General features: G+C 48.2%; 1 protein-coding gene across 29 annotated transcripts in view; it reads left to right on the forward strand.

Moving 5' to 3' along the window:
• Positions 1-25210, forward strand: part of KALRN (kalirin RhoGEF kinase) — a gene marked incomplete at its 3' end in the record, with an annotated part of 605161 nt that overhangs the window by 557511 nt on the left and 22440 nt on the right. For 12 of the 29 annotated variants that reach the window (XM_084802077.1, XM_084802084.1, XM_084802108.1 and 9 more), the window contains 6 exons: positions 369-554; positions 1577-1748; positions 5745-5983; positions 7699-7955; positions 11447-11570; positions 12585-12644. In XM_084802077.1, coding sequence (XP_084658203.1) covers positions 369-554; positions 1577-1748; positions 5745-5983; positions 7699-7955; positions 11447-11570; positions 12585-12644 — 1038 coding nt within the window. Of the gene's footprint in view, positions 1-368; positions 555-1576; positions 1749-5744; positions 5984-7698; positions 7960-8257; positions 8807-11446; positions 11571-12584; positions 12645-25210 lie in introns of those variants that run through there. The other 17 variants (XM_084802107.1, XM_084802110.1, XM_084802105.1 and 14 more) reach the window with 6 other exon arrangements.

The following is a 25210-nucleotide window of genomic DNA, read 5'->3' on the forward strand; positions in this document are numbered from 1 at the left end:
TCGAGGCCAGCTTAGTCTACATAGCAAGGTTCAGGCCAGCCAAAGCCACACAGTGCGGTCCTGTCTCAAACAGGGAAGAAAGATAAAGCCAAGATTGCTCATTCGTTTTCAGCTGTTTTCCTCTGGCATTTTGGGGGCATTGTTTCCCATGGATTCTATCACCTACACCCCTTTTTTTTTCTAGCAACCTAATACAAACAGGGAAATGTCCCATAGCCTGTTGATGGATGAGTAATCGGATTCCATTTCAGCGTCTTGCTAGAGTTCCAAGGCTTTGAATATCAGGTCTATTGCCCACATGCCCCAGAGGTAGGAAACATGTAGCCCAAGAGGGCCGAATCCATCTCCCTGCCCCTTGTCTCCACCAGGGCACCCTGACCGCCCAGGGCAAGCTTCTGCAGCAGGACACGTTCTATGTGATGGAGCTGGATGCTGGCATGCAGTCCCGGACCAAGGAGAGGCGCGTGTTTCTCTTTGAACAGATCGTCATCTTCAGTGAACTGCTCCGGAAGGGGTCCCTCACCCCAGGCTACATGTTCAAAAAGAGCATCAAGGTGACAAGGGGCAGTGGGGGTGCAAAGGGGCAAGGGACATCATGAGGGCTGCAGCTAGCTGGTGAGGACAATGAGGAGCAGTGGCAGGCCTGGTGATCCCGAAGGTTCCCCCGTTTGTGTCATTCACCCAAAGACAGAGCCTGAGACTTTACTCTTACATCCAGAGTGAATTTGGAAACTGAAATCTTTGAGAGAGAACCTGGATGGAGAAATGTCTTAGCAGTTAAGAGCACTGATTGCTCTTCCAGAGGGCCTGGGCTCAGTTCTCAGCACCCACGTGGTGGCTCACAGCCGCCTGCAGCTCCAGTTCCAGGGGACATGATGCCCTCTTCTGAACCTCTATAGATACTGAGCATGAACATGGTGCACAGATTTATGTGCAGTGAAAACGTGTGTGTGTGTGTGTGTGTGTGTGTGTGTGTGTGTGTGTGTGTATAAGTAAAAGTGAAAAGTATAAGTTTAACAAAAACGACTATGAAAGTAGGTTGCTGATTTATTTTTAACTCCTTAAAGTCTGAAAAGGATAGACTTGGGGTTTTTTTTTTTTTCATTTTTTTCACTTTTATTAAATCATTCATATTACATCTCAGTTGTTATCCCATCCCTTGTATCCTCCCATTCCTCCCTCCCTCCCGCTTTCCCCCTATTCCCCTCCCCTATGATTGTGACTGAGGGAGACCTCCTCCCCCTGTATATTCTCATAGGGTATCAAATCTCTTCTTGGTAGCCTGTTATCCTTCCTCTGAGTGCCACCAGGCTTCCCCACCCAGGGGATATGGTCAAATATGGGGCACCAGAGTTCTTGTGAAAGTCAGTCCCCACTCTCCACTCAGCTGTGGAGAATGTTCTGTCCATTGGCTAGATCTGGGTAGTGGTTCCAAGTTTACTGCATGTATTGTCCTTGGCTGGTGCCATAGTTTGAGCAGGACCCCTGGGCTTAAATCCGCCCGTCATAATGTCCTTCTTGTAGGTTTCTAGGTGGGGAGGAATGGCCCCAGTTAGACAAACTTGTTTTATTTCAGATGAATTACCTGGTCTTGGAAGAGAACGTGGAGAACGACCCCTGCAAGTTTGCGCTCATGAACAGGGAGACTTCCGAAAGGGTCATTCTGCAGGCTGCCAACCCAGACATCCAACAGGCATGGGTGCAGGACATCAGTCAAGTCCTGGAAACACAGCGGGACTTCTTAAATGGTATGTGATCGGCCTGCTTCTAGCCAGGCCGTTTGAGTGCACCCTGCCTCTGAGCATCATGGAGACTAACGAGGCCAGATCACATTCTCTTTGGTCTCCGACCTCATATCGCATCAGAGACCCTTCTTAACTTGGAGGCATAAATGAACAAATAGGCGTGAGAAAGAAGCCCCATGTTTTTATTGGAAGTGGTATTTGTTTTGTAGGGTATTATGTATGTATGCCTTTGTGTTCCCATGGTCAACCGGTAATAATGTAGAGAAAGTATAAGGCACATCATTTCTTTTATAACATTTCTTTTATTTTATTCTTTTATGTGCATCGGTGTTTCGCCTGCATGTGTACAGTGTGAGCATTTTTGGATCTTGGAGTTACAGCTGTGAGCTGCTATGGGGTGCTTGGACTTGAACCCTGGTCCTATGGAAGTGCAGTTAGTGCTCTTAAGCTCTAGGCCATCTCTCCAGCCCCAGAGTCAGGCACATCCTGTGTTGTAGGGGCCTGAGTTCTCTGCTTCCTGTTCTCTTGCCTTGCAGCTGGTGCTAGAACTCTCTAGGATTCCATCGAGATAACTAGGAGTTTGGTAAAGCAGTTCAAATCCTTCCTCTTTTCCCAGCAGGTGAGAGCCTGGCTCCGCTTCCCATCCAGCCGACCTTGCCCCTTTCCAATGAGCAACAACTACGAACCACCCAAACTTCCCAGCACCTAGCCGGTGGTTACTCAGATAATGTGGACCCTACCGGCATCCGTAAGAGGCAGACGTAGAATTGCTGTCTCGCTTCACTTTTTTTGCCCCTGCTGGTATCTGCTTACCTTTAGTTAGCTTGTGAGGGGAGGTAGAGAGCTGGAGCATAGTCCTGCTGTGCTGAGCTGGAGCCTGAAGGCGAAGTAAAGTGGAACCAGGGATGCAGTGAGCGAACAGTCCCACACAGATGCAGACGCACAGGGCATCCCTTTCAGGTGTATCACCTCGGCTTGCCTGTGAGGTCTGTACGGTATGCACGGCCACATGCCCCTCCCCCCCCCCCCCCCCCCCCGTACATACATGCCTATGTGTGTCTACCAACCTCAGCTGCCCCATCTCTCAGCAAGGACTGCGGTAGATGCCTTTTTTGGTTTCCACATGCTCTGAAACATGCATGTGCACATAACACGGGACCAACTTGGGGTACTTCTTGCCTCTATTGAGGTTGTACCTCCACATACACATATACTCTCATGGGCCCACCTCTATCCCCTCTTCCTGCCAGTGCAGTTCTAGACTCTTTGAGATGATCCGAACATGGCATTCACCAGGTGTCTAACGTGGGACTGAATGCTATGGGGAAAAGGTAAGAGGTACCAGCCAGCCTAGCTGAGACCTTGGGTAGGATGTGATGCTTCTCTCTGCCTCACCCAGAACGTTGTATGGAAAGGAGAGACTGAAGCTGGATCTGTTCTGACCGTGCTGGTGTGTACAGCTGGGAAAGCAGCACGGCCACGGGACGGCATCGCTTTTCTCCATGGTGAAGAATGTAGCACAATGTTTTCACAAAGCTCCATGGTTGAGCGCTTGCTTAGCATGCATTCATTGGGTCTTGAGTTCAAGACAGTAACTCTAAAAGAAAAGCTTTCTGGGTATTAGCCAAGAGAAGGCTATGAACAGGATCCCACGACTTTTGTTCGGATTGGTTGGTTGGCTTTTCTGTTTTGGTTTTTCAAGACAGGGTTTCTCTGTGTAGCCCTGACTGTCCACCACCGCCTGGCTCAAGAGCTCATGACTTTTGCAGACAGAACGTGGAAGTCCAGTGTGGTTCAAGCTTTCAGAGAGTATTTAGGGGCCGTGTCCCAACTGGAAAAGGTTGCTGGGAAACAACACTAAGCGCTCCCAAGATTCATTTCATTCTGAAACACTGACAACTAAACAGCACAGGTTAGAGCTGAAAGCTGTACAGCGTACAGTGTCAGACTGTGCAAGTTTGAATGAACTTGGCTGTTGCTAGGGTGATTTAATGCAAAAACAGGCACATGTGTAGAACAGATTCATTTGAATTACATCCCATGAAGGATTCTGGTGGACAAAGTAGGAATGAGGGGTTCAAGCTCATCACTTCAGAACTAAAGTAAAATGAAAAATAGTTAGCTCAAAGCAGAAATAAACAAATTAACAGTAGTGCCTCCCATGAATTCACCCCCTCCTCTGCCTCAGAAGTTAAATTAAGCATTTTGTCTGCTTCCTTCTGCTTGTTCCCCATGTCACCACAATATGGCTGTATTATCACCCTGCTTTTCAGACTAGGAAAAACAGAATTGGAGCCTTTAAGAAACTTGTCTAAGGCAAAAGCAGTAGGTATTAGAAAAGGATCTGAACCAGGCAGTGGTGGTACACACCTTTAGTCCCAGCACTTGAGAGGCAGAGGCAGGTTCGAGGCCAGCCTGATCTACAGAGTGAGTTCCAGGACAGCCAGGACTACGCAGAGAAACCCTGTCAGGAAACCAAAAGAAAAGAAAAGGGTTTGAATTCAAATCTGTGACTTGAGAGCCGGTTCTTCCAAGCAAAGCAAAGACAGAAGGAAGGAAGGAAGGGGCTGGGGAGAGGGGCAGCCAGGCAGGTGATCAGATCTTGGCGTGGAGGTACATGTCTGTAATTGCAGCAGTCACTGAGGCAGGATTGAGAGACAAAGACATTTCCTAATCTCAAGACCAAGTTATTCCAGTGATGGATAAAAGGCCTAGCTTCTTCATAGTTTATTGAAGAAAACAGCATTTTCCAGTGCTTTAGAGTCATCTCAGCATATAATCAAGTAGCACCCCAATTCTGAGTCATAGGTAGAGTTCGTACCTCAGTTCATAGCAACAAAGTACTTAGCCTTCTGTGATGTGCTTAACCTCAGAACCACATTGCTTTCAGCAGTCAAGCATTCAGATTTTACATGGTCCCAAAAGACCTTTCTCCTAATTATAGTGAATGACGGAGGTGTCACTGAAGCAGGTAATCGCTAGCTAATTATTTAATGCCCACAGTGTTCTCCCCAGGAGCCACAGGGCCTTCGCTCTGGCACGGCTGCTGTATATTTGATACACTTGAGAGAAGACGGTGCGGCCGATAGAACAGGACCAGGCTTCGTAGCGACACATGTACAGGCGTCTCCGCCAATCTTCCCCTTTGAGACCTGCTTAGAGAGGAGTGTGTGACTCCTGTCAAACCTGTTGTGTCACTATGTGCTGGGCTGCAGCAGCTGTTAACCCATGTAAACAGTTGTTGCAAAAACCCCTGACAAATATGGCCTAATTGTGCCCAAAGTCCTTCATACAGCAGTCTCCCATGGCGGCTTTTCCTGGCTGTACCTCTTTAGTGCTCAGACCCGGGACGTGAAATCCCAGTAAAGCAAAGCAGAGCTCTCATCTTTCCCTCCAAGCCAGTCGCTCTCCACCCTCTGAGTTGCTCCCACGGACCACTTTGCCTGATCTCTCACTTCCTATTTTCCATTCTCAAGTGCATTTTCCAGCTCGGCTCTCTCCTCCCTCCGCATCCCCCGACGGCTCCTGTTTGACTTTAGCCTCAAAATGGCTTCTGAGTTAGACGGGGCGCCTTCTGCCGGCTCCTTCCAAATCTGCTCGCCAACTGCTGCCAGGTTCATGTTCCTCAAACGCACCTCGGTGATAGGATCTGAATGTAAACCGTCTAAGGCGATTTAATCCGGCTGCTTCTCAGTCCTCTTCAGACGACCGTGCAGCTTCACTGAGCCTTCTAGATTCTATGCACCCCATCTCCGTTCCGTGCTTGGTCCCCCACAGGTTTCTGAGAGCTACCTATTCCCAGCACTTGACCTGTGCTTCTTCTGGCAGATTTAAATGTCCGAGTGGCAGCTAGCCCCCACACACACGCACGCATGTACGCACGCACGCACGCACGCACGCACGCACACGCACAGCCCAGCATAGTGCTGATACCTAGCAGGTCCCCGCACCCTTGTAAGATTCCTGAAGTCAGAGTGCCTCCCTTTTCTAACCCTGCAGCGCTGCAGTCTCCTATCGAGTATCAGCGGAAGGAGAGGGGCACAGCTGTGATCCGGTCCCAGCCCCCCAGGGCTCCACAAGCCAGCCCCAGACCCTACTCTTCTGTCCCCGTGGGCTCAGAGAAGCCCCCCAAGGGCTCCAGCTACAACCCGCCCCTGCCACCCCTGAAGATATCTACCTCCAATGGCAGCCCAGGGTTCGACTACCACCAGCCTGGGGACAAGTTTGAAGTTGGCAAGGTAAGCTTCAGCTTGTTACTCATACCCTTACGACCTCGAAGACCTCAGAGGTCGCTTTAAGGAACCAGCATCTTTCCCTGTCAGTTATTGTAGCAGGAGCAATCCAATTAATACAACCAAGACTTGCTTATTTTTCTTTCTTTCCTTGGAGCTAACTGAAACCAGTTTTCTCCGGCTGGGGTACTGTGTGTTAGAGGGCCATTAGCATCTAAATGTGGGAGATTCCTGTGGCAGTAGGGAAAATGGGTACTTTATACCACAGCTAGCTCCTGTGCCAGACTAGAAAGATGTAAGGTGTGCCAGCACCTACAGGAGGAAGCTCACCCTCCGCTGGCTGATGTGGCAAGAGGAAGCTGATCATGTGATGAGCGCGTGGGAAAGCTAGGCTCCATAGCCCACACTGCAAACACCGCTGAGGGGTGTCGTACCACAGGCCTAGTCCACTAGCTGGCTTCGTCCCAGACCACCATAGGTACAGGAGAGAAATGGGAAAGCACTAGCCAGATCAGGAGTCGGGTGACTCGGGTTCTACTCCAACCCTGACGTCTACCTACTCTAAAACCCTAGCGAATTTGCCCATCAGACCTAAATCTTCTCCAGAATCCACTAGGTCTAAGAATCGGAGTACCTGTATTTTTCTTTCTTTCTTTTCTTTTTTTTTTTTTTTTTTTTACCTACATGGTCTAATTTTATAGATGTAATTCTTTTTCCAAATCATTAGTTGATGCTGATTTTGTTCAAGTAAATGGTTATTGTATAAGTTCAGTCCTGTACTACAGTCACTGTCCCCACCTACTTCACCATATCACCTGAAATAATTTTCTGCCCTAGAAAAACCCTGCCTGTGTGAATCAGTTGAAGTCACTTTGGCATTTTGTCAGCCATATGGAAGATTTTCTGGCTCTCACCATGCCCTAGGAGGCAGCCTGGCCTCCTGGGGAGTTACAGGTCTGTTTAGACGCAGCTGCCCAGGTATAGACGCGCATGAAGAGGTCACGTGGGCAGCGCCTCCTGTATTAATAGGTCCCGTGGTGGGGAGACTTCAGGATTTCGATTTCACAGGGTAGCCCAGGACGTTACCTCTGCATTACCATTCTTCCTCCTGCGTCAGAGAGAGTCAGGACAAGGAACACAGGCAAATGATGTTTCTTACAAGGATAAAGAAGCAAGCTGGGCATGGTGGTGCATGCCTGTGATCCCAGCACTTGGGGAGGCTGAGGCACCAGGACCAGGAGTTCAGGGTCCTGAGTGACACGTCAAGTGAGGTCTCAAAAAAGAGGGGGGAAAATATAGCATCACAGGGTCTGTGTTTTTTCCATAGAGGAGGATTGTGACCCCCTGACCTGGCATTTGCCCTGACCTCACTCTGCCCAAGTGCTTACATGCCCCCTGTGCTGATAACAGGTCCTTCCTGCCATCAGCAAGAGGATGATGCATCAGGAAGGCTGCATGCTAGAAAAGAGCTTCCGGTCGAGGGTGTGCCCGTAGCTTTCCCCGGGCACCAGCTGAAGCCGTCCGCTTTGGTTATAATACTGTATCGCCACAAAATGTGCTTTTGGAGCATGTTCACAAAAAATGTCCCCCCTCAGGAGTGTCCTGCTTGCCCTCTCTCCTGCCAGCGGGCCGCCTGGCCTCTAGCCACGCAATAGGGTACGGAGCAAAGCCATGCGAACCACCCCCCTTATGTCTGTGTGCCTCCCACCCCTGTCTCCTAGCAGCACGACTTGGGAGGCTGCAACGGGACCTCGTCCATGGCTGTAATCAAAGATTACTATGCCCTGAAGGAGAATGAGATTTGCGTGAGCCAAGGCGAGGTGGTCCAGGTCCTCGCCGTCAACCAGCAGAACATGTGTCTGGTGTACCAGCCCGCCAGCGACCGGTCTCCAGCAGCAGAAGGCTGGGTCCCAGGCAGCATCCTGGCACCCCTCCCCAAAGCCACTGCAGCAGTAGAAAGCAGTGATGGAAGCATCAAGTAAGTGTTCCCTTGGCTTCCTGAGGGAGGAGCATATATATGGATTTTTTTTAATCAAATCCCCCCCCCAAAAAAACCCACAAAATGCAAACACCCTAGGGAATCACTGCTCCTTATTCATGATCAAGTAATGTGGGATCAGGGTGCAAACAATGGAACTGCCTGTAGCTCGGGGCATCCAGGCTAGATTGCTGTGGGGTCATGGTGGTGGAGGTGATGGTGGTGATGGTGAAGTTTCTTTCCCTTTCGTTTATAATTTTCTGTTCATTTTTCCCCTTCTTTTTCCCCCCCAACTCATTAAGAAAAGAACCCTACTGAGACCGTAGGTGACAAAAGACATGCCTTCCGTTGCTACATTTGACCCACCATGGGACTCACTGGACTGGACTTCTATTTATATTGTATGAAGTTACTGATATATATATATTTTTTTTTATTGACACCCAAAAATGACCTTTAGCACAAATGCCAGGCCTGGACAGGTCAGACCTGCTGCTTCTCCCAAAAGAGAGGGGATTTTTTTTTTTTGGGTTTGGTTGTCCATGGCAATTTCTCTGTACAGATTGTAATTTTTAATCCTTATTTCTCTCTTCCCGTGTCACTTTAATATATGTTCATGGTAATTTGTAAGATATTTCTTTTCCTTATTTTGATTGCAAAAACCCTTCTGAACACATTCCTGTATAAAGTATTTTGCACTATTTAAAGAAACCCATACGGATGAAGTCAGGTTGTGCAATATAATGAGGACCCACAATGTTCATCATTGTACCTGTAATGTAACTAATAATTCTAAATGTACTATTTTAAATATGTAAAATAAATTTTCACCATGAGCATGTTTTAACGAAGGTAAAGACTAGTTGGCCCTTTTTCCCCATCTCATTATATCAGACTTTTGAGTGTGAAAATTATTTTTTTTTCCTTTCTTTTCTATAGTTTACGGGTTGGTTGACTGCATTGGCAGGCTTTTTTCCTGTGTAGAAAGTGCCTTTGTTGCTAAATCTTGGACCCCACCCTTTCCTCTAAACAACTCCTCCGGGTTTTCTCAGACTTCAGCCAAGGAGACTAATATAGTCAATACAGTCCAGAGGGTTCCAGCGACAGAGCGTCCTTGAGGTGCTGGTGTCTAAGGATGACTAGCATAGGGTGGCGTTAGCCTGCTTTTCTCACAGCCCGCGGTCACCCATGGGAGGGTCTCAGACACTACAGTGAGGTGACAGAACAGCGACACCAGCAGAACTGTTCTGCTTTGGCACTTTTCTGTCAGGGAATAGAAGCTACAGATGTCACCTGGCCTCTCCAAGTGACCACAGATATCAGAAGTGTGGCCCCACGGTGAAATAGGCCCAGCCTGTTTTTAGTCTAGAGATGAGTATTTCAGAACAGAAAGGCCATAGAGCCCTGATGCAGCCAAGCCTCACAGAGGTAGCCCTTAGTGAACAGTGCTCTCGTTGCCCAGGCACCGAGGCCACCGTCCTCTTCACCTTTGGATGTCTTGGCCTCAGAGAGAGGAGGAACAAAAAGATTAGATAGATGTGCCCACTGGTCCCCCTGGGTTCCTTGCAAGCCACGGTTTCACAGGGGTTGGCCATGACTAAATAAGGTATTTGTGATAATCAGCAAAGGCCATTCACTCCCCCTTCCCTGGGCCTGCTATGATCACAGGGATCAGAAGGATGCCTACAGGATAAATGTCACAAAGACTGTGTCCACATCAGTCGCTGGGCTTGGGACCAAGCGATGGAAGCTCCCCAAACCATGGTGACGTGTCTTCTGGGAAGAAGGATTTGAAATTGAACCTCTCCGGCCACTTGAGTGCCTCTGAGCTCTCTCCTGCACTATTTTTAACATTTCTCATTTCTCACCAGGCACACTGAGGAGCCCAGAGGGTGACACCCCACACGTGCCCAAACACACACACTACATATACCTTCTGCCTTGGGATTCTTTTCAGCAGGGACCTCCCTGACTCAGGATATGCCCAGGGGAGTCAGGGACATGGATTTGGGAATGAAAGATAAGAGACAAAAGTCTGCAGTCGGCAGTGTGGTATCATCTAGGAGGATCTTCCGTGTCTGATATTCACTGGGGTGGAGAGGTTGGAGCCAGGCACTCTGGGAAGTCCTGAAGAGCTTCTGGTCACGGGGGCTCTGAGAAAAAGCTCTGGCCTTTGGAAGGATCCCACTTCCCAGAACATACCAGAACACAATTGGGTTTATGCTTTTTTTTTTTTTTTAAGATTTATTTAATACACTAGTGTTCTGCCTGCATGTACACCTGCACACCAAAAGAGGACACCAGATCTCATTATAGATGGTTGTGAGCCACCATGTGGTTGCTGGGAATTGAACCCAGGACCTCTGGAAGAGCAACCTGCACTCTTTACCTCTGTGATGGATGTTTCTAGACGTGTGCATTGGATTCCCTGGCCTCCTGGTGGCTCTGGAATGCTGTGGAGGAGGCATTTAAGTATTATCCTCCTAAATCTCTCCTGCCTCTCCCTTCCTGAAGGTTCTTCTCTTTATGGAGTCCCACCTGCAGAGCCCCATATTTAACCAGGAAACAGAAGGGAATACAGACCTTACTCAGACAAGAACTAACTTCACACAAGCCCTGTGACCATGAAATACAGCTAAAGCTCAGGGCCCTGAGGCTGCTTGGGTCTTGGCCTTTGCTGTCCTTGATTCTGACAGATATGGAACTCAAGGGCTCTGCCCTGAGCCTGTCTTACGTGACTGTAAAGTGGAGCCCAGACCCCAAGTGGAGTAGGAGATGTGGACACTGCCACTGTCGCCTCACTGGGAGCACACACTGGGCCTTGTTCCATTGGGGAAACTGGTACCCTTTAGTGGCTGATAGAGCCCTACGGTCACAACCACTGAGTAATGTGGAGGAAACGGTCTGAAACCTTACCCTGAAGTGTCCAGATATGTGAAGGGCGTACCTCCACTTTCCTCAGAAACCCTGGCAGTTCCCCAGCGCTCAAGAGTGCCATCCCCCAAATAACAAGACGGGAACCTCAAAACTATTCTGTTGGGGCTTCTTTACACATGAGCTATTATGGAAGGTGCCCGTGGCTTGTTTATACAGAATGAAATAGATTTTCTTTATCTTTCCTGTTCTATACCTATTTCATCCTTCCCCATCCAACCATGCCTTTGTCAAAACACCACCTCAATCCTAAAAGGCTTCTTCAGATGATCAAAATATCCTCCCTGGATTTAGTGACCTGGTCCCCCGCCCCCCCCCACACACACACACTTTTTTTTTTCCAAATGCCTCACTTTTCCTGGCATACCTTCCAGAAAGGGTCAGAGGTCATCCTCACTTCCAGGTGGAGGTGAGGACAGCCCCAGCCACCACAGGAGCTGGCGCGTGCCTCGGGTTCCCTGGAGTATCTCATCTGATAGGCAGTGGTGGTGAGCCCACCCACCACCTCACTCTGCCTCGTCCTGCCATTTTGATTGGTGCATTTCTTGGTATAACAGGAAGTCATGCTCATGGCATACTCTACGCATGAGAAAGCGGGCAGAAGTGGAGAACACTGGTAAAAATGAAACTACAGGGCCTCGTAAACCCAAGGATATTCTGGGCAACAAAGTCTCTGTTAAAGTGAGTAAGGTGTTTCGGAACGGGGTCCCTCCCATCCACCCCGTCCCCTGAAGCATTCTCACAGGCAGTTTGGGTGGGTGGGGACTGACTCCTTACTTATCCACCAGCCAGTATGGGGACCAAAGGGGGCGTAGTTTAGCAGGATTTTTGCATGCAAGATCAATTTGTTTTTTTATTTTTTTATTTCACCTGGCACCTTCAATTCAAGTAAGTACCTCTCTTTTCCTTTTCTTTTATGAGTAAGCAGATGTTTTACAGCAAAATTATCTGCAGCATTCTTTTCTTAGAAATGCTTGGTTCATATTAAACTTCTCAAAGATACCCACTCAGTAGCCTAGGTTGGGGAACACATTCAGGTTAAAGGAGTACCCTCCAAACCCCTGATCGCGTGAAGGCAGAGGTTTGGCACTTAATGTCCATTGCACCCTTAGTAGAGTTGTATTTCTTTTCCCCAGAGTTCACACATCACCTTTAAGCATTTGCCTTCCGATCTGTTGGGCCTGGGAACAATAGGGAGGCTGGTTTTTTTAAATTATCAGTTTCTTTGAACTCACTAGCCATGAGCTTGGCAGACCCTGATTTCTCCCATCTAGAGACAATGTGGGTCTGATCTGCCTCGTTAGGTGACCCTTCTGAAAGGCTTTGCCTCGAGGGACAATGGAAATCACTCACTGATTATCTCTTCTTGGTCTCCTCGCCTTCCCAAGAAAAGAGCAACCAAAAACCTAACTCAGGATCCCTTTTGGGGAAAAGAAAGCCCAGCCTCACCCGGGTGGGCAATTTAATTCCAGCACTCATGCCTCATTCACTTCCATTGCTCTTCCCCGGTGTGACAGGCAGGTGTTCACAGTTCCTCCGCAAAAAAAAAAAGAGCATGCTGCTGCCATGGCAACCGGTTGTTTCTCCGCCCACTTTGCCACGCCCATGCTTCTCTGACAGTCTCTTCCCTCTAGCCAGACTACTGTGTTCTAACTGTGTTCTCTTTCTCCCCCCTTCTTCATGCTGCCAACCAAGGAGACGAACAGTTCCGAGGAGTCAGAGTGTGATGATCTTGACCCTAATACTAGTATGGAGGTAGAAGCAGCTATGTTGTCCTATGTCCTACCATGATTGCCTTTTCCAGCGTATTCCATAACAGTGACCTTGCTAGAGGCCAGGGTGGACATGCTTCTGTAAGGTCAGGGCACCTCAGAGGGGGTCCCATCCAAACTACAGCAGCACGAAACAAAAACTGAGTTCACCTCTATCTGATCAGGAAACTCTGCGTTGGTATCTTCTTAAAAACAAAACCGTGTGCTTTTCTCTCCGAATGCTTGCTTAATATTTCCTTCCTTGGAAGGTTCGGCTTTATGTAGAAAATATGCAACTTTATTCTTTGAAACCTTGAATACTCTTTTTCGTAGAAAACAGCTGCAATTGGTAGTTGGTTCACAGCTGAAGGAGAAGAGACTCCTGGTGGTTTGGGTTTGGTTTGGTTTGGTTTGGTTTTTCTCCTTATAGTTTTCTCTGCTCTCTTTTCTCTTCCCCTGTACCCCTTTCTCTTCATCTTGGTCTTCTGGGTTCTAGTTCTTCAGTGCTCAGTGGTTTCTCTGGATGACCTGGCTCATAGTTACTATGGGCAGCTGGATAAAATCAAGAGCCAGGTACAGTGCTGCACACCCATAATCCCAGCACTTGGGAGGCAGAGGCAGAGGATCTCTGTGCGTTCGAGGCCAGCCTGGTCTATAAAGTGAGTCCAGGACAGTCAAGGCTACACAAAGAAACCCTGTCTTGAGAGGAAAAACAAAACTAAACTAAACTAAAAAACAAAGGAAGGGAAGAAAGAACAAAGCAAGAGAGGATTAACTCAGGCATTAATGCTCTTTGCCTACCCCCTGGGCCTAGGGCCAGTGGCTGTGCCTACCATGTGAAGAGGCCTGCCTTATAGCCTCTTTCCTAGAACCATGGTGGGCCTTTCCCACACTTCAGGTTTGCATGAGTATGGGAATTGAAATAGCACTCTGCCATTTTTTTTTTCCGAGACAGGGTTTTTGTGTGTGTGTATCCTTGACTATCTGGACTCAGTTTGTAGATTAGGCTGGCCTCGAACTCACAGAAAGCATCTTGCCATCTTGACCATCCATTGCCAAGTCTATAATGATAGAAACATGGCCCCTACATGGTTTCCACACAAACCCTGGAGAATCAGAGCAAGCATGAGCTAGCTTGCCTTGATGTTTAGACTTTCAGGGAAGATTGAAATGTCTTTCTCCAAATCTGTGTCCCATCCCTAGCAACAGATTTTAAAATACGGATTTCCTCTAATACAAAATAATTTCCCTAATTTTTAAATGTATTTTGACTATTCCATGCATATATAGAATGTATTTTTTTTATTGCATCTACTCCCACCATTGCTCTTACGTCCCCCTCCCAAGCTCCTCTCTTTCCAACAAGTCACCTTCCTTCTTTCATGGTTTTTATTTTATTCTTAAATACCCACTGAGTTTAATTAGGGTTCCTCTCAGGAACACAGGCAATTTACCAGTGACTGAAGAGTAAAAGAGCAATCCCCAGCCCCACCTCAGTATTGACAATAACTCCTCAGCTAGGGGTGGGGCCTTATATGCCCCTCCCCTTTTCCTGATGTAATCTTGTCAGGCCCAGTCTTGTGTAGATAACTACAACTGTGAGTTCATGGACGCAAAGGGCCATATCGAGTCCCCAGCATCCACCAGGGTCCTCCATCCGAATCCTCCAGATCTTATGTTCTCTCTGTCCCCTCTTCTAGGATGTTCCTAGTGCCTTGGGGTAGGGGTACAGGACACAGGACACAATACATGTGCTATACATGCCTCAATTAGGACTGAGCATTTAGTGGACATTTATTCCCAGCCCGATAGGTAAGCTTCTCCTTTGCAGTGGGCATTGGTGGTGCACACCTTTATTCCCAGTACAGGCAAGTCAGCCTCTGTGAGTTCAAGACCAGCCTGGTCTACAGAGCCATTTCCAAGGCAGGCGCGCGCACACACACACACACACACACACACACACACACACATCTCAGGAAAAAAAGCAGAAGCTTCTCTGGCCAAGGTTGAAAGATGCACTGCTCTGTGGCTGCAAACATAAATCTTTAGAAGACAGCTTGACAACATGTCCATTTAGCATAACAGTGATAGGCTCTCCCTAAACCCTCCCTAGAGTGTAGCCAGAACCTAGATACTTATTATTGTTGTTGTTGCTACTATTACTTGGCATAATCTCTAAGAAGTCCACCACCATATTACGAAAGCAACCAAAAAACCCAAGGGTAACCAAGAAGAGATAAGGCAGCTGTGGAAGAAGCCAGCTGCATTGAACTGAGCCAGAGGCTAGTGCTTGAAAATGGGACCTCTGCCCGAATAGAACAGTCCCCCGCGGGTGCGGGTTCTGCCACAGAGCCAAGTCTGGCAGGTGAGGGTCAGCAGAGCGCTGGCTCTGCTGTGGCAGGAAGTGGTGATGGCATTCACAGCCTAGCTGTATCTTAGATGTGGAAGGCGATTCTCTACCCTGCTTTCCTCCCATCCCATAGGACAGGCACCTGCATGCCTTGGTCCCACACCTGTCAACGCATAGGCACAGGTGGCGCTTCACCATCATGCCTAGGTGTTACTGACATGTGCTGAAGTAGTCAGCTGCAAGTGGAGGAAGGCCAGACAGAGGGGAGGAGCCAGGCATCTGTGTTCGGAGGCCACTTGCGACTTTGTCTAGCTCTGGCAGGGTAGGGAGAGAAGAGTGACGGTCCCACACTGTGAAAGAAGAGGCGAATACAGAGGGATGTGCAAACTGTCATCCACTGAGAACGCTAAGTGGGCTAGGTAGCTGCTGCTCTATACTTAAATAAGAAGCATGTGCATTCGCTCATTCAAGAGCGCGCGCGCACGCGCGCGCGCGCACACACACACACACACACACACACACACACACCTACCTCTTAGCCCTGCATGCAAGTAAACCCATTTTTAAGGTTCTTACTATTCAAAGCTGGGCAGCCTCTTTGTGAACTGAGAGCCCCCACCCCCACCCGCAGGAGGTGCTACTGGCTACCCAAGCAAAGACATCAGGAAGTTCTTGATGGCGGAATAAAGCCCCAAAGGTACATGAACAGGAAGCTTTTAAGTACAATAACTGAAGCTCAAAGCTTCCTGTAGGCAGAAAGTTCAGTTAACCCAGGGGGAAGGTGGTTGGAAGCTGTGAATACCCCAGTTGCTCCAGGGTGCCCAACGCAGTTGCCCCCACAGCTGTTGGCATTCCATGCTGACTCTCCCAGATGTCCACGAGCTCTTCTGAATGTGTCATCACCCTGATGGTAGCTGTCATCTCCGATGCTGGCTTAGTCACTTCAAATACAAAGAGCAAATAGGATCTTGAACCTCAGGCTGCCAAACATGGAGGATATGAACAATGAAACTTAATTGCAGCAAAGATGGTAGAAGAAAATGGCTGGTCGTGCGTGCGTGCGTGCGTGCTGAAGACCAATTCAAATCAAGATGGCCTGTGGCTCCTCCCAAAGGCCTCTTGCTGCTAAGCTGATAGTTTGGAGCCTGTTCCCAAAGCTTTCCCAGGCCCAACCTCACCCTTGTCTTCTGGAAGTGTATTCTGTGAGCTGAACAGCAACCCTCTCTGGTCCTATACTCTGCTTCTGTCACTGGGACCCTGAAACCTGGCACTGTGCACCCATGTGCTTGCTCCACACCTGGACTCCAAATGTCAAAGTCCTGCCCTGCTGACCGATCACCCTTGACCTGATGGCAGGGTGTTCATCCTGGGCACACTGTAAAACACACTCATATGCCCCCAGAAGATTGACATCGCCAAAGCAGCTTCTTCTACCTTCTCTCAATTGGGGACTGTGTTCCTTTAAGAGACAGTTTCCTGGGGTCTACACTAGATTCGTCTTATCTGGACATACATTTGTCTTGCCACATAGGCGAGACATAGGTTGTCCTTGAAAACAGCTTAAGAGGAAAGTAAAGCACACAGGCTCTCTCTTGCGCTCTCTCTCTCTCTCTCTCTCTCTCTCTCTCTCTCTCTCTCTCTCTCTCTCTCTCTCTCTCTCACACACACACACACACACACACACACACACACACTCCAAGCTCTGCAGGCCATACCACCAGCCACAGCAAGGCTGGCACAAGGTCCCTGCATCCCCTCTCAGCCTGGCCATCTCCATCTGTCACCATACCACATGGGGAACTGTTTTTAAAATGAATGCCTGCAGTTCATCTTTTCCCTTGCACTCTTGCGCACGGTGTGGGGGGGGGGGGCAGAGTGAATGGGGACATTATGTGTGAAAGAAATTTACATGCAAAAAAAAATCCAAATGAGGATAAAAATGAAACACTTGGGTCTGTTGGGAACAGCTCTTCTAGGCGTAGAGCCACATGGCTGCCTGCCAGATTCTTCAGTCCCATGACTCGCCCCCCCCCCCCATGTCCACAAGTGACACTCCAGGCTAGAGCTGGGACCTGGGGCCTGAGTTCCCCGGGCCCTGCATCTGCCCCCAGCCAGGGCCTGTCTCTAAGAAATCCGCATCTTTTCTGACCTGGGCTAGATTGCCTTCAGAGCTCACAGATGCTGCCAGGAGGCTCCCACATCCACACCACCTCTGAAAAACCGGGGACCCCATTCCTGTCTTTTCACAGCTCCTCAACCCCACACTGCCACCTTTCTGAATCACTCAGTGAGGCTGAACCAATTTCCAGAGTTGGGTCTTTATCTCCAAAAAAAAATCAGAATTCTCAGCCGCCCGGCTCTTACGTCAAACCTAATTAATTACGTGCATTTTAACTTCTTGAGTAAAGCTTCATAGCCCTCTTAGCAGAGGTCAGTCCATCTGAGAAAGTCCCCCTCACCCCTGCAGACTGTGACCCTCTTTCAGCTGCCAACTGCCAGCTACTACTTAGCATAGGGAGCTGATAAGGGCAGCTTCGCGGAGAAGGGCTCCAGAGGTGCCGTGGCAAGACACTTGAAAAGAGGAAGCTAATTGAGAAGGATATTTCTGATCAGGATGAGAATAACATTTTCAGCAGAGCCTTGGGAGCCTGGGCTTCCATGTATTCCTTTTACCACTTTACAATGGACATAGCACAAACAAGCATCCTTACTATTGGAGGAGTGAGGTCCAGTCCCCGTGTTGTGAGGTCATCACCGCCCATCATGTCTGGATCTCTGCCATAATCTCAAACATGCTGCCTGCTCTCCTTTCCTTTCATCTCCCCAGCTCTTTTACTTTTTTTGTCTTGTTTTGTTTTGTTTCGTGTGTTTTATTTTGTTTTTTCAAGTCAGGCTTTCTCTGTGTAGCCTTGGCTGTCCTGGACTTGCTTTGTAGACCAGGCTGGCCTCGAACTCACAGCGATCTGCCTGCCTCTGTCTCCCGAGTGCTGGGATTAAAGGCATGTGCCACCACACCCAGCTCTTTTACTTTTTAAAATGGAATTGAAGTACAAAAAAAAAAATCATAACCTGGGGCTGGAGAGATGCCCCATAGGTAAAGAGTATTTGTTGCTCTTTACCCAGAAGACCTGGGTTTGGGTCCCAGCAGCCACCTGGTGACTCACAACCATCCATAACCCGGGTTCCAGGGGATCAGATGCCCTCTTCTCGCCTCTGTGGGCACCAGGCATGCATGTGGAACACACGTACACACACCTATGCAGGCAAACACGTGCACACAATTTTTTAAGCTGTAACTTTCAGTTCAGTCAGTAAAATGCTTGCCACGCAAGCACAAGGATCTGAGTTTTAATTGCCAGCATCCATGTAAAAAGTTACGCATGGTGGCATCGGCCAGGGATCCCAGAGCCCAGGCGACCGACAAGAAGATCCATGGGCTTGCTGACCAGCCAGCTGAGCTCAATCAGTGGGCTCCCAGTCTCGTGAGAGACCCTGTCTCAGAAATCAGGTGGAGAGGAATTGAGGAAGACGCTGAGAGCCAACCGCTGGCCTCCACACACACATGCACACGTGTGTGCCTATGACCATGTATACACACATGCACTGATTTAAAAAGGGAAGAAGAGAAGAAAAGAAAACTAGAAGGTGCCCTTTGCAGCAGTCCTTGCACCAGTCTCAAGGCTGAAATCAGATAGAAGCAGGAGCCACAGAAAGGCAATGGGTCTAAACCGGAGTCAGAAAACCTGGACTTCTAGGTACTGGCAGCTGTGTGACCTTGGGCCAGTTAGCTTTCCTGAGCTCTGGGCTTCTCTGCAGGCAGCTTATACAGTCCCTAGTGTGCGGGCCTTTAGACGCTGACATGTAGTCCTTCAGACACCGTGTAGACCTAAAGGACTTGGCTATGAACCGCATCTGACCATGACAGAACAAACTGAAAGTGACCACGCTCAGTTCTGGGAATGGTGAGTGCTGGGAGCTGGCACTTTTTTTTTTCTTCCTAAAACACAATTCCAGGTCCCAGATGCCCCAGTCTCAAAGAGCCATCCTGTCACTCCCACCTCAGACACTGGTATCCTTGTCCCAGATTCAGGCCTTCAAAATAACCCCACCAAGGACCGGGCGCGGTGGCGCACGCCTGTAATCCCAGCACTCAGGGAGGCAGAGGCAGGCGGATCTCTGTGAGTTCGAGGACAGCCTGGTCTACAAAGTGACAGCCAAGGCTACACAGAGAAACCCTGTCTTGAAAAACAAAACAAAACAAAATAACCTGGCCACACAGATGAACCGTCCACACCCCAGTCAGGCGCCTGACCTCCTGACACAGCCAGTATGTTTCCACTGAAAGCTGTTTTTGTATTTTAGTAACAGAATTAGTGAAAAGAACCCTTTAAAGAAACAGAAAGTAAAGCATCACATTCCTCCTGTTTTGACAAAACATTTGCTTTGTAATGAATCTGATGGATTTGGCAACCAGACACTCTCTTGCTGCCCAGATTTGTTCTGAGTCCCTATAAGGATGGATGGATGCTCTGCCACTGAAGAAGGGACCTCAGCTGAAGCAAGGGAGGGCACAATTGCTTACCTAGGCTAGCTTTGTTACTGACCAAGTCCCCAAGAAGAACTATCGTAAAGGGAAGGATTGCTCTGCCTCACCGCTTCCGGGGTTTCTGTCATTGCTCCTTCAACCCTGATGCTCTGGGATGGAGGTGATGCTGAAGCCGATGGGGGCAGGAGTGTGGGGGATAGGAAGCTGGTCACTCATGGTGGCCAGGAAGAAAGGAAATGGAGGACGACCCTGCTAGAGGGCTGGCTCCTTTTCTCCATCTGTCACCCGGAGCTGTGGGATGGTGCCACCCACAGTCACAGCAGGTATACACACACACACACACACACACACACACACACACACACACACACACACGCCCTAATTAATCATCTCCGGAAGTGCCCTCACAGACACGGCTAGAGTTATAACATACAAATCTCCTAGGCACGTCTCAATCCAAGTTGACAACAAGCATTAAGCCTCACCTCTCAGCACTCCAGAGGCAGATGCAGGAGGATCTCTGTGAGTTTGAGGCCAGCCTGGTCTAAATTGAGTTCCAGGACAGCCAGGGCTCTGTGTACAGAAAAACCATGTCTTGAAAAAAAAATAAATAAACAAAACAAAACAATCACCTCTGTTAGAAAAAGCAAGTTTAGAGAGGTTAAGGTCACACAGTCGATACAAAAGCAGGTCTTGCTGGTGACCTTTGTCCTCAACTCCACCTGTGCCAAGCAGGAAGTCTGAATGCAGAAGCTCAGGTCCTTTCCTGTTGCACATCAGCTTGTAGGAGGATTTCTTCAACAACTTTTACAGTCCCTTGACTACTGGGAGGACGGCTGGTCCTTGGGCACACCCTTCCTCAGTCAGTGACTCAGGGGCCCAGCCATTGCAGCCACAAAAGTAAGTCAAATTGGAAATGTCTCAACTGTCGGCTTGGGCCAGCATCATTCGCTGTACCCTTAGTCATGTGTGTCCTGAGGCACGTCACCCTAGTCTGAGGGCCTGGCCCACTTCGTTATGTTGCACACTTATGAGCGTGCAAGTGCCACACTGACCTAGGAGTTTCCCTGAGAGTGTACCCACCACTCCCGTTTACCTCTGCACACAAACATTCCTACACTATCAGAGCTCACCAGCAAAGCTCAGTGCGCATTCCTCACTGTGCATCGCTCAGTGACTCATAACACAAATCGCAGGAAAAAACAAAAAAGGAATCAATAGCACACAGACAGACCAAGTTCTCAGATCACAAAGATAATTAAAAAAAAAAAATTGGAGGGAGCTGGAAAGCTAAATACTAGAGTTTGAACCTATTATAGGCAGCTCACAACTTCCTGTAACTCCAGCTCCAGGGGATCTAATGCCTCTGACCTTCTTAGGCCCCTGTATTTACATGCATTACACACACACCACCACCACCACCACCACCACCACCACCACCACCACCACCACCACCACCACCACACACTTTTTAAAAATGATTTGAAGCCAGGTCATGGTGAATGCCTTTAATCCCAGCACTTGAGAGGCAGAGGCAAGTGGATCTTTGTGAGTTTGAGGCCAGCCTGGTCTACAGAGTGTGTCCAGCTCAATCAAGGCTACACAGAGAAACCCTGCCTCAAAAAATAAAATTAAAAAATAAATAGATAAGCTGGGCAATGGTAGTGCATGCCTTTAATCTCAGCACTTGGGAGGCAGAGGCAGGTGGATCTCAAAAACCCAAAATATAATAATAATAATAATAATAATAATAATAATAATAATAATAATAATAGATAAATAAAAAATTAAAAACAAACAAAAAGAAAAGAAATTGGAAAACTATTTGCCATAGTTAGATTGAAATAACGAACAGCTAAACCTTTACATCAGAAGTCATACGCAACCCCAGGACCACACACACAGGAAAGGTTTTAGACATTTTGTGTTTTGTTTTGTTTTGTTTTGTTTTGTTTTGTTTTGTTTTATGCTGTGTATAGAACCCAAGACCTCAGGCACACTAGGCAAGTGCTCTACCACTGTGCCAAAACCTCAGCCCAGAAAATACTGTCTTTTTACTATTTGCTCATTTCCTAAGTATTACCTAGCATAGCTTCCCTTCCCTGCACCCAGATTTACATGAAGCAAACACAGAAGCAGCAGGGTTGGAGGTGCAGAGTGCAGGGTTTTGTTTCACTGTGGGCAGCTCTAAGATGAGATGGTTGGGGCACTCAGTGTGAGTTTCTTTTGCCATCTTCATCCCACTAGCATCCTTCATCTGCAGTTTGTGCTGTGTGATTGGGTGATAAGGGGTTTAGAAAAAAATGAGGTCGGGTCATTTTCAGTTGATGAGCGCTTTTCCAGACATTATTTCACCCTCTTCCTGGGAGTCTGACTCTTGGGGGTATACTGGCAAGAAAAAAAAAAGGCCCAGCTCCCTTCAAACTCAGTTTGTTATACAATACTGGTTTATTTTACCTGCAATGTTCCCCCTGAACTCGCTGCTATCCCATTTTGAAGAAAAATCTAGAAGGAAAGAACTAAGTTGCTGTAGCCATTCCTTTGTAAGGTAAACCCTGTTACCTGCTGCCCTCTGCTGTTCAAATAAAACCTGATTGCCTGCCCCCCAGTTCATCCCTGCTCCCACCGCTGACTTTACATAGCTCCTGTGCTCTGTGTGTGTGTGTGTGTGTGTGTGTGTGTGTGTGTGTGTGTGTGTGTGTCACCAAAACACACACATCCTAGTTGTCCATGGTTTCCCATCCATCACTTTCTGTTGATTGCTCACCTGTGTGGGGGAACATTCAATTTCAGAAATACCTGAGACTTGCTTGGTGGTGGCGGCACACACTTTTAATCCTGGCTCTCAGGGAGGCAGAGGCAGGCGGATAGCTGTGAGTTCGAGGCCAGCCTGGTCTACAAAGAGAGTCTAGGACAGCCAAGGCTACACAGAGAAACCCTAACTCGAAAAACAAAACAAAACAAACCACAAAGAACCTCAGATCCATGCAGGTATCAACAACAGTTAGTAGACAAAACAGCCAGGAGACCCAAAGCCTAGGCTAGTAATTGAATGACCTCAATTAACGTGACTCAACAGCTTTTTGACCTGTTCTACCAAAGGTGCTATTTTTAACACCGTGACTGGTGTTCCTGATGGTATGTAAAACACGTAAGGGTTACCATCTGCTGAGGGTACGCATAAGATGCAGATAAAATGCTATGGTGCAGCTCATGACCAGAGGCCACAAGGTACCACCCTCTGAAAGAGCACTGAAGAAGATCGCCATTGGCTGAATCACAGACTTGGACTGACCAATGGGAGATTCCGAAGGAAGTCACATGTCCAGTTTATAGAAAGTGAACCGCACAACAGTTTCTTGGGAAGATGTGCTCTTATCTTACCTCCCCTAATTTACAATCCCACCACTAAAAATTGTCAGTGGTTTGACAAATACAGAACACCACAGGCCAATTTTTGTGCTAAATTTGGAGGCAACAACAATGAAGAAGACAGCACCGTCTTTGTCCTCGTGGGTCTGGGCACCATAGAGATCCGTAGACAAATACAGTCCCAAGTAGACCACAGTCGGAGAGCAGTGTCATGGCCACTTCCTGTCCATGCTTGGAGCAGAAGCGTCGGTGCAGTTCCTGCCCAGGTTCTTAGTCCCTGCTGGGAAGTTTATAGAGGACTGGAAAGAGATGGGACAGAGGCCGAGCAGGCGGGCCTTTGATATCTATGAGGAAGTGCAGTGCTTTCCCCAAGCACCCCCCACTGCGCTCTGCACTGTGATGGACAAGACACTGGGCTGAATCAGGGACACCCATAGGCAGCTCTCTGCCACTGTAGGACTTCCCTGCACTTCCCCGTCTCCTTTAGGAGATGAGGATCAGTAATGCTGCCTGCATGTTTCACTGGGGCTCTGGAGGATCCAAGGAAGATATTCCTGAGGAGTGTATACCAATTAAATAATGCTGCCCAGATCAGTGATGTCACTACCATGGTCAGCAACACCTGCTCTCCTCCCTGGGCCAGCCAAAGAGCAAAGAAACGAAGATGGGTGGCTTCCCAGGTCGTTCCAGGTGAAGAACCTACAGTTGGACCACTCCCCCGCATTCCCACTAAAATTCACACCTCAACTAGCAATCGTCATTTCTTTTTCTTTTCTTTTCTTTTCTTTTCTTTTCTTTCTTTCTTTTAGTTTTTCCAGACAGGGTTTCTCTGTGTAGCTTTGACTGTCCTGGACTCACTTTGAAGACCAGGGTGGACTTGAACTCACAGCAATCCACCTGCCTCTGCCTCCCGAGTGCTGGGATTAAAGGCATGTGCCACGACGCCCAGCTTGCAACAGTCATTTCTTAAGCAGAGTGTGTATTCAGTGGCATACATGATACAGTTAGGGCTCCGTGATGAGAAAGAAGAATAAGAAAATTCTCTGTGTAGCCATCTGGGTTGTGTTCTCATAGGCTTTTGAAGCCTCGCTTCATTTTTTCCTACTAGGACCTGAGAATGTAGCTCAGTGGTGGGGTGCTTGCCAAGCACGCAAACGTCCTGGGTTCAAGTGTATACGAAATATATTAGCCCACCACTTGTTCCGTTCTCTTGTCTGTGAGACTCCTGATAGGGACGCCATATCCTTCTCTCTTGGGGGTCACCATCATGGTGGGAATTACCGGCCCCCAAACAGAGTCTGTTGGGCAGCATTCTCACTTCTTTCTCCCCTAGAGTCCTGATCCAGTAGGGGGATGGGACGGAGCAGAATCCGAAACTCTGTTGTCTAGTGAGGGCTGGTCCTTACCATCCACCAAATTCGGAATGCAAATGTCATTGAAATTCCATCTTCCCCACCGTAGTGATGCCTTTGGATTACAGTGCACCTGCCTACCTTGTTCATTCCTATGGGTAGCCTCAAGGAATCTTTACCAACATCCAAACAACCCTTCCATGTTGGCATTATAACCCCCAATTTACAGATGGAACTGATTCCCATGCTGTTTGAGAGTGGTAGCCAAGGCTGGGTGGTAGTGGTGCACACCTTTAATCCCAGTACTTGGGAGGCAGAGGCAGGTGGATCCCTGTAAGTTCGAGGCCAGTCTGGTCTACAAAGCGAGTCCAAGACAGCCAGGGTTCCACATAGAAAAACCCTGCCTTAAAATAAAACAAAACAAAACAAAAAAGAAGGAAAGAAAGGTGGAAGGAAAAAAGGAAAAGATGAGGAAAAATCACCTAAATGCTATATATTGTTTTATAAATACAGAGAGTAGAGTTCTTGTCTTCATATGTCTTTGTCCACAAAACCACACACACACACCAGCCAGTGTTTCTTGGATGGGAAGAAAAGCCTCCTGTAAGCCCAGGTCTGAGTAACCATAATCAATATCTGGAAATATTCTTAGCTTCTTTTCTGTGTCTGCCAAATAACTAGCCCAGACAGGGTTCGCCTACCTTGCCTAAACCAGGCCACAGATTAATGTACGACCTCTTTGGCACCCCCTGCTGGTGAAGTGGTTAATCCCTGAGGAAAGTTTTACTTCCCTCTACCACGGGCCAAAATATTTTCACACAGAGAGATCTTAGGTGTGAGACTCAGTAGCTTTTATTTACCACATCCTTCCACGTGCCACACATCCACAAAAGCCTCAGGGACAGGAAGTGGGCAGGTTGGAGATCGACTCATCCACCAGTGCCTCTTCG

The sequence above is a fragment of the Acomys minous genome, assembly GCF_964271855.1.
Source record: "Acomys minous genome assembly, chromosome: 11".
NCBI classification, from domain to species: Eukaryota; Metazoa; Chordata; class Mammalia; order Rodentia; family Muridae; genus Acomys; species Acomys minous.